Below are 9,270 nucleotides of genomic sequence, written 5' to 3'. Positions count from 1 at the left end.
CCTATTTCTGGGTTAGCAGAGTCTGTAACCTGAAGCGTCTGTAACCTGAAGCGTATGTAACCCAAGGTACCACTGTATAAATGTAAATGTAAGGAATAATAGTATAACACACACAGGACTGTATTGTACAACTGGGAAACCTAGGTCTGTTTGGAGACTGGGGATGGAAGAAGCACAAAATGATTTGACATAGCAGATGCCTTCCTTCTCCAGGAAATACTTCTATTATTTGTTTTTATGTGTAAAAACAGTATGTTGTTGCTAAAGATGTTTCACAACCACAAATATTTCTTTTGACATTACCAAGATGTAACACCAGAGGGTGCTAATGTCCAACATTTGCTGATGGCATCATATGTTTTGTATTATTGAAATTGTCGGGTGGTTTAATTTCTTTAAGCAAAAAACCCCAAGATGGATCCAGTACACAACCAACTGGCTAGAGAATCTTCCTAACAGTTTTTTTCCATTTGTGATTCCAGGCATCTATGCTTTCATGACAAGAGGCACTGAAGTGGATTTGGAAACACTTGCACAGTAAAACTAAACTGGAACTCAGGGTCAACCTAGTTATAGCTTGGCTCCAGATCTGTGCTTCTAAGTGCAAGTTTTACTGAACACAAATTGCTACTGTAGGGTCCCAAATTCAGACCCTAATGAGGAAACCTAACATAGAAGGCTTGTTTCAAGCCTAATAATGGGTGTGTGGTGTGGTCATTTACAGGGGAGGAGGCATAGATGGGAAGAGGTTAATAATCTCCATGTACTGAGATTCCTGGAATATGCCCCCTACTTACCATAATTAGGGTGGTTTTTTTCTTTTCTTTTGGAGCCAACCTTCTACTGAAGTCTTGTTTTCTGCAGTAGGTGAAGACAGCCAGTTCAATTCACGGTTGCTCACATGAGTGTTTACAGCCCTAAATGACTTAGACCAGATATATCTGGAAGACTGCTTCCGTAAAGAACCTCTTCAGTGCTAAGATTGGCAGATGGGGCCCTCTTGGTAGTTCCACTGCCCTAGGACTTTTGGGGGGTGGGTAACCCAGAAGATGGTTCTGCTTCAGTTCCTAAGTTGTAAAATTCCTTCCCTACAGAGGTACATCTTGCACATTTATGAATAGCTTTCCTCATATGCTAAAGAACTGCCTCTTAACTCTGACCTTTGACAGCTGATATATATTGATAGGACCCTCCTCTTATTTCTCTGATGTGAACTGTCTTAACTGATTTTAATATGGTTTTATTATATTATTGTAAACCCACTCTGGAACCCTTATGGTAAAGAATCCCCTATGAGGAAAGTTGGCAGAATTTGGGGCTTTATAGTTCATAGAAATTTATGAATTGATGCATGGCATGGAAAAAGCAGGTGGAGAAAAAACTTTTTCTTCCTCTCTCATAATACTAGAACTCACAGACATCCAAGGAGGCTGAACGTTGGAAGATTCGTGACGGATAAAAGAAAGTACTTCTTCATGCAGCAAATACCGTATTTTTTGCTCTATAAGACTCACTTTTTCCCTCCTAAAAAGTAAGGGGAAATGTGTGTGCGTCTTACGGAGCGAATGCAGGCTGCGCAGCTATCCCAGAAGCCAGAACAGCAAGAGGGATTGCTGCTTTCACTGCGCAGCGATCCGTCTTGCTGTTCTGGCTTCTGAGATTCAAAATATTTTTTTTCTTGTTTTCCTCCTCCAAAAACTAGGTGCGTCTTGTGGTCTGGTGCGCCTTATAGAGCGAAAAATACGGCAATTAAATGATGCAGCTTGCTCCCACAGCAGGCAGTGATGGCTACCAACTTGGATGGCTTTAAAAGAGGGCTAGACAAACTCATGGAGGAAAAGGCTCTCAATAAATAGCTGTTAGTCATGATGGCTCTGCTCTGCCTCCAAGGTCAGTGGCAGTACTCCTCTGAACAGCAGTTGCTGGAAACAACTGGAGGGGAGTGTATTCTTGTGCTTGGGTCCTACTCACTGGTTTCCCACAGGCAGTGAGAACAGGATGCTGGACTAGATGGGTCATTGGCCTGATTCAGCAGGACTCTTCTTATGTTCTTAAGAGTAAGAGGAAATGGAATAAATAAATAAATAAATACACCCCTTCTTGCTTAGATAAGCCATTGGCCCGATTATTTCGTTGCTATTGGATTGGTAGCTCTGGTCTTAGTAGTTTAGCCAATGATTTCCCCTGCACTTTCTTGTACATCTTTTGTACATTTTTAATTATATTGTAATTTTATGTTTTGTTGTTTTTAGTTGCCTCGGACACCTAGTGTAGATAGACCTTTAAACACATTAATAATTAAACTATGTGGAGCAGTAATGCTTTCAAGAGATATTGATAGGACAGGAAAAGGGGAGATAAAAGATTTGCAAACGCCATATATTGGAACACTGGTGACAGACAGAAAGTTCAACACTAAATTAAAAATAAATTGCAAAAGACATCCAACTGTATTGAAAAGACATGATTCATTTAATATTAGAGAATTGTAGAACTAGAGGTTCACTTTTCTGGGCTTGTCCTGCCCGCTTTTCTTGCTCTGTGGTTCCTCCTTCCCCAGCAAAACTATGATCCTACAAATAAGAAGGGGCAGTCTGGGTGGTAACTTACTTACAACTGGTTTTCCCGCAATGGAACTCACCCCTCTGGCCAATGTTGGGGTGGTGCCTAGCCCCTTCTACCCACCCTGTCTTCCAGGGTGCCTGCCCACAAAGGAATATGCCCTCACTAATTCATTGCAATGCAAAATTACATCAGGTGATTGTCAGGTGGCTATGCTCACCTACCTATCAAAGTTTGCCCCTAGGTGTCGGGGGGGGGGGATATATTTACCAAGCAGGGAAAGCAGCATATCTCTGCCAGCCCCATACCTGATGTTGGGCCATAGGCTCCTCACCTCTGATCTAAAAGGATTTCGGGAGTGTGAAAGCCCTCAGGCTCAGACTATGGAGAGTCACAGCAGACAACACAGGGGCCCACTGACGACGACATCGACATCATCATCATCATCTTATTTATACCCAGCCACTCTGGGCGGCTTATAGCATATCTAAAAACATAATAAAAACATCAAGCCTTAAAAACCTCCCTATACAGGGCTGCCTTCAGATGTCTTCTAAAGGTTGTATGGTTACTTATTTCCTTGACATCTGATGGGAGGGCCTTCCACAGGAAAGGAGCCACTACCAAGAAGGCCCTCTGCCTGATTCCCCGTAACTTCACTTCTCGCAGGGAGGGAACCACCAGAAGACGCTTGGAGCTGGACCTCAAGTGTCTGGGCTGAATGATGGGAGTGGAGACGCTCCTTCAGGTATCTTTCTTCTTTGGCGATCACTCGTAGCCAAGTAAGATTGTCTTCCATAAACATGGTGTAATGTGCATTGGTCAGCGTGCCCTGATCTACACACATAAAACCAATTCACGCACAGGCGTCTTCCGTCTTGTCAATTCAAGAATACTGGGCTGAGGACATGTGCCAGCCTTGAGAAATACAGGCTGCACTGGCAACATTTCTTGCGTTTCCAGAAAGCTGCTCAACAGGCAGGCATTCAACAGGTGCAGACTTTCCTATTGCTTACTTGTTAACGTTTTGGCATTTTGTACCCCCCTGCTCAGCGCGTTCCCAGGGCAACTTACTGAGCAAGTCCAGAATAAAATGACCTAGTCAAACATAGCCTCTCTTCTCTTCTCTTCTCTCTCCCCTGCTTTTAAAAGCCCTGGGCAGACAGTAGCAACTCAAGACGACAGGCGGCCATTTCAACAGGTATAGCATGTCCCGCAAAGTAACACCTGCTGGAAATTCATCTCCGACCTTCTTCTTCAGGGGAGGAAAGTGAGAAAGGTAGAGATCGATGTCGTGAAGGCCGCCAGGGAAAAGAGGCGCGGGGGTGGTGGTGGTAGGAAGCAGAGAGCAGACCATTATTTCAAAAACGTTGCCACCACAGAGAAACAAACGCCCGACTCCGCCTGAGGGTGTGTTTGGCCGTATTTCACCTTTTACAGCCTAGCGCCCTAGGCATGTTTTTTACTCGGGAGTAAACCCGCACTGCGCACACTGGGCGGCGGCGGAGGGTCGGGACGACCGCAGACCCGACGACCTTTTGACAGGCGCTACATCCTATAGGCCATTTCTCCTCAGGAGCCACGAGTCCCGCGCAGCTTACTAGGCGGCGGGAAAGAGGAAGAAGATACGACTCAATAAAGTCCTGACGACATGGAATTAAGATTTAATTCTCCAAAGAGCCCGGCTGTGGTGGGGAACCATAAGGAGATGGGGGGGGGGGAGAGACACCACCGTCATCCCCGCCGCCGCCGCCGCCACCCCCACATAAGCTCCTGACAGACATTAGCCTCCTTTTCGGGTTATTCCTCCCTCTCGCGACTCGCCGCCCGCCCGCCTTTTGTGTGTGTGTGTGTTCGTTTAGTCTGGCCGTTGCTTCAGGCCACGCACGCACGCGCCGCAACCCCGCGCGCCATTCCCTCGCCGCCCCCACGGTTGGCTGGTGCGCGCGCGCGGGCGGGCGGGCGCGTCGAGGGCGGAGGCGCGTGAGGGAGCGACTGACTGACTGACTGGGCTGGCTGGCTGGCCGCGCCCCTCCCCTCAGTCGTTTCCAGCCGTTGCCGAGGCGGCTTCTTTTCCTTCCTCTCTCTCTTTCCCTCACGCCCTCTTCCTCCTCCCGCTCGCGTTACAAGCCTCGCCACGGGCGCAGATTTCCAGGCAGCCGGGGCCAACTCCCACCGCCGCCTTCCGCGGGGGTCTGTCTCTCTCCCCTCACCCCTATTTTTTTTTCTCCTGGTTCCCTCCCTTCCTCACACGCGCAGGCATTTCTCTCCCCTCCCTCCACACACACACACACGCTTTCCTCCTCCTCCTCGCCTCGGCCGCCATGAACCCCAGCTGTGCCCGCTGCGGCAAGATCGTGTACCCGACCGAGAAGGTGAACTGCCTCGACAAGGTGGGTGCTGCTGCCGGGTGAGGAGAAGGCGGCGGCGGCGGCGACCGTTGAGCGGGCGGGGCTGCGAATCAGCGGAGGGGCTGAGGGCAAACTGAACTGGGGGTGCGGGTTTCCTCCCCCCCCCTTGCGTTTGTGGGGCGGGCTTGGGGGGTTGAAATCAGGCTCTTGGGGCGTGTCTCAAGCTGAGCTGGGGAAGGGGAGAGCAGGAGCAGTGGGGAAACAGGGAGGGTGGTGGGTGAGGCGGAAGAGGGGAAACGACCCCAGCAAAAAAGAGAGGGGGGATCTAGGGGCGTGGTGGGTCGCGGGGAGCCTGTAGGTGCGTGTCAGGCAGTGTAGAGGTCTCTTGGGGAAGACGGTCGAGTGGGCAGTCCCCGAAGTGAGGAATTGGTGGGAGGGGAGAGTCTATGGTCTTGGGGGGGGGAGCGGGAGGAGGGTGTAAGGCACAAAAGGAAGGGGGGCTGTTTATGAATGGCTAGAGCGGAGGGGGGGTCAGAGGGGTTGGGAATGGGAGACTAAGGGGCTGAATAAAAAGGGAGAAGGGAGGGGAGAGTTGCTATTTGGCGGGTGGGGGGTTGGTGATTGGAGTGTAGGCCAAAGGGCATGGCAGATAAGCAGAGAGCCTGGAGGAAAGGGGTGTGTGTGTATACAGTATATGTATGTAATACACGCTCGCTCACTCACACGCACACACCCAACCCAGAAAGGTGGCAATAACAGGTTGTTCACTGAAAGGAACGAGTGCAGGGATTTTTCCCTGGCTTAGGCATCAGCATAGGCGCCGACCCCATGGGGCCTGAGGGGGCCCGAGCCCCCTCAAAAATTTTATTGGGGGGGCTCAGCCCCCCCAATAATTTAAAAAATTATCGCGCGCCTTGGCTCCCTCGTCGCGCGCCTTGGCTCCCGCGGCCGGCGAGGGGAGCCCGGGCCGCGCGCGGCTGCTGCTGCCGCCTCTCCTGGGGGCGCCGCCTCCCCGGGCGGGAACGCTGCGGTTGCGCGAGGGAGGAGGGCGGCCCCCGGGGGCTGGGAGAGCCGGGCTGCCGTGGCCGAGAGGGCTGCTCTGCCGGGCGCCGCTGACATAATTTAAGCAAATTATCGCGCGCCTTGGCTCCCGCGGCCGGCGAGGGGAGCCCGGGCCGCGCGCGGCTGCTGCTGCTGCCGCCGCCGTTTGTGGTCATGGCGGAGCTGCCGCCTAGGGAGGAGGGGAGAGGGGGCTGGCGGGGGGGGCAGGCGGTGAAGGGGGCTTGGCTGCGCTCTCTCTCTCTCTCTCGGGCTCTCTCTCTCTCTCGGTGTCTCTCTCTCTCTCTCTCGGTCTCTCTCTCTCTCTCTCTCGGGCTCTCTCTCTCTCTCGGTGTCTCTCTCTCTCTCTCTCTCTCTCTCTCTCGGTCTCTCTCTCTCGGGCTCTCTCTCGCTCTCTCTCTCTTTCTCGCTCTCTCTCTCTCTCTCTCTCTCGGGCTCGCTCTCTCTCTCTCTCTCTCTCTCTCGGGCTCTCTCTCTCTCTCTCTCTCGGTGTCTCTCTCTCTCTCTCGGTCTCTCTCTCTCTCTCTCTCGGGCTCTCTCTCTCTCGGTGTCTCTCTCTCTCTCGGTCTCTCTCTCTCTCTCTCGGTCTCTCTCTCTCTCTCTCGGGCTCTCTCTCTCTCGGTGTCTCTCTCTCTCTCTCTCTCTCGGGCTCTCTCTCTCTCTCTCTCTCTCTCTCTCTCGGGCTCTCTCTCTCTCTCGGTGTCTCTCTCTCTCGGTCTCTCTCTCTCTCTCTCGGGCTCTCTCTCTCTCGGTGTCTCTCTCTCTCTCTCTCTCTCTCTCTCTCTCTCTCTCGGTCTCTCTCTCTCTCTCGGGCTCTCTCTCTCTCGCTCTCTCTCTCTTTCTCGCTCTCTCTCTCGGGCTCTCTCTCTCTCTCGGTGTCTCTCTCTCTCTCTCTCGGTGTCTCTCTCTCTCTCTCTCTCTCGGGCTCTCTCTCTCTCTCTCTCGGGCTCTCTCTCTCTCTCTCGGGCTCTCTCTCTCTCGGTCTCTCTCTCTCTCTCTCTCTCTCTCTCTCTCTCTCTCTCGGTCTCTCTCTCTCTCTCTCTCTCTCTCTCGGGCTCTCTCTCTCTCGGGCTCTTCCCGCCCAGGGCTTGTGGGCATCTGCTCTGAGACGAAGATGGAGGTGACTTCCCTTAAAGGTCATGGAATCATAGAGGTGGAAGGGACCCAAAGGTCATCCAGTCCAACCCCCAGCAATTCAGGACTCACAGCTAAAGCATCCCTGGCAGATGCCCCCCCCCCCGACCTCTCCCTAAAAGCCCCTTCCCCTGTCTGACTGCTCTCACCACCAGAAAGGCCTTCCTAATGTTTTGCGGGAATCTCATTAAGCCTACAGAGCTATATATGCAAATGGATCTACTTATTCTTTCCCTTGAAGATACATTGATTTGTTTGTTACTGTGGTTTCGATCAATACTTTCCAAAGATCTTTACATTTGTCCATGCATGATCTTTGTCTGAAAGCTCATGGGTTGCAGGAGTTGTCATAGGAGGTTATATTTTTGTCCTTCCAACTGTTATGGAAATTACAGGGGGGGGACATCTTTAAAGTTGTTAAATGTTGCAAATATTATGCCTGAATGTACCCTTTCAACTTGACAGCTCAGGGAAGTTACCTAGATAAAATCCTGTAACACAATGTATCAGCCTTAATCATTTTGCAGATGTTAAGGGGGGGGGCAGAGCCTGCAGCCACCATCCCTTTCCGGTGGGGAGGGGGCAGAGGAAAGACAGGAAGCTTTTCCCTGCAGAGTTAGACCCCTTGGCTGCGTGGCCCTCGGGTCCCTTCAAACTCCTGGGTGTTTTGCTGGTGGGGGGCTGTGTGGGGGCCTGGGCGATGTCAGAAGAGGAAGCTTGCAGGCCTGGTTGTCTGTTGGGGGCAGCAGGAAGAGGCGGAGGGCAGGATGTGCAGCCCCTGCCTGGCTTTCCTGTGGGACCAAGGAAGCGGCTGGGGGGGGGGACTTGGCCGCTGGCCTTTGTTGCGGAGGCGGCAGTGTGGGAACGCCACTCCCAAGGGCAGCCTCTGGGGTCTGGGTGCTGCTGCCTGTCTCCTGCCATGGACTTGGCGGGGGGGGGGCTGTGCTATTGGGCTGGCAGAGACTTAACGGGGGCTGCCTCTCCCAGCCAAAGCTGACCCACAAAATTGCAACCCAGTGTGTGTGTTTGTGTGTGGGGGGGAACCAGCCTGCACAGGGTAAGCCCCGATGGGGCTTCTGGGCTCCTTCTGATGCATGAAAATTGGAGGTTGTCCTTTACAGCTCAGCTCCCCAAGGGGCTCAAAGCCTCCCAAGTCCATTATCAGTCGGAGACGAATGAGTGGAAGCTGGAAGAAAGGGGGAATCTTTATTTTTCTGTTGAAACAGAGCCCTCCTTCCCACTGACATTTGCAAGGAGGGGAGGACCCCAAACAAAGGTGTGCAGCAGCTTTGAAAGACTTTTCCGGCTCAACATCAGGAAGAGCTTTCTGACAATAAGAGCTGTTCAGACGGTCTCTGCTCCCTGGGAGAGGCTAGGTGGCCATCTGTCAGGGATGCTTGAGCTAAGATTCCTGCATTGCAGGGGGCTGGACTAGATGACCTTGGGGTCCCTTCTGTCTCTATGATTCTATGATTAGCATAATACAAGCATCTCAGGAAGAGGCATCTACCAACAGAAATCCAAGAGTGTGGCTTCTCTCCTGTCTGTCAAGGGACCTGCAGATGCTGATTGCCTTACTTGGCCAGTTCCTTAGGACTGGTACATACAGTCATACCTCGGGTTACAGATGCTTCAGCTTAAGCATTTTCAGGTTATGGATGCACTGAAACCCAGAAGTACCGGAATGGGTTACTTCCAGGTTTCGGCACTTGTGCATGAGCAGAAGCGCTAAATCACAACCCGTGTGTGCGCAGACGCAGCAATGTGAGTTGCGAACACTGCGGGTTGCGAACGTGCCTCCCACATGGATCACGTTCGCAACCCGAGCGTCCACTGTACCTTGGTTCTCGAACAGAATGCGTTCCGGGAGTCCATTGGACTCCTGGAACCATTTGAAAACCAGAGTGCGGCTTCTGCCAGAGGAGCCCCCTGCAGCCAATCGGAAGCCGCACCGGATGTTCGCCCTCCAAAAATCATTTGAAAACCAGAACACTCACTTCCGGGTTTCGATTGTTCAGAAGCCGATTTGTTTGGGAGCCAAGGTGCTCGGCTTCTCAGGTACAACCGAACCTGAGTCCTTGGGGGTGCCGCCTCCCCGGGCGGGAACGCTGCGGGTGCACGAGGGAGGAGGGCGGCCCCCGGGGGCTGGGAGAGCCAGGCTGCC

General features: G+C 52.3%; 1 protein-coding gene across 1 annotated transcript in view; it reads left to right on the top strand.

The window, feature by feature from the left end:
- The first annotated feature begins 2,454 nt into the window (after positions 1 to 2,454).
- Positions 2,455 to 9,270, top strand: part of LASP1 (LIM and SH3 protein 1) — a 52,470-nt gene continuing 45,654 nt past the window's right edge. The window contains exon 1 of the mRNA XM_083470265.1: positions 2,455 to 4,955. Coding sequence (XP_083326391.1) covers positions 4,887 to 4,955 — 69 coding nt within the window. The 5' untranslated portion in view covers positions 2,455 to 4,886. The remainder of the gene's footprint in view (positions 4,956 to 9,270) is intronic.

Source organism: Podarcis liolepis (assembly GCF_965112155.1).
Source record: "Podarcis liolepis genome assembly, chromosome: 13".
Lineage (NCBI taxonomy): Eukaryota > Metazoa > Chordata > Lepidosauria > Squamata > Lacertidae > Podarcis > Podarcis liolepis.
The sequence above is the reverse complement of the archived record's forward strand: the minus strand, read 5'-3'. Positions and strand labels throughout refer to the sequence as shown.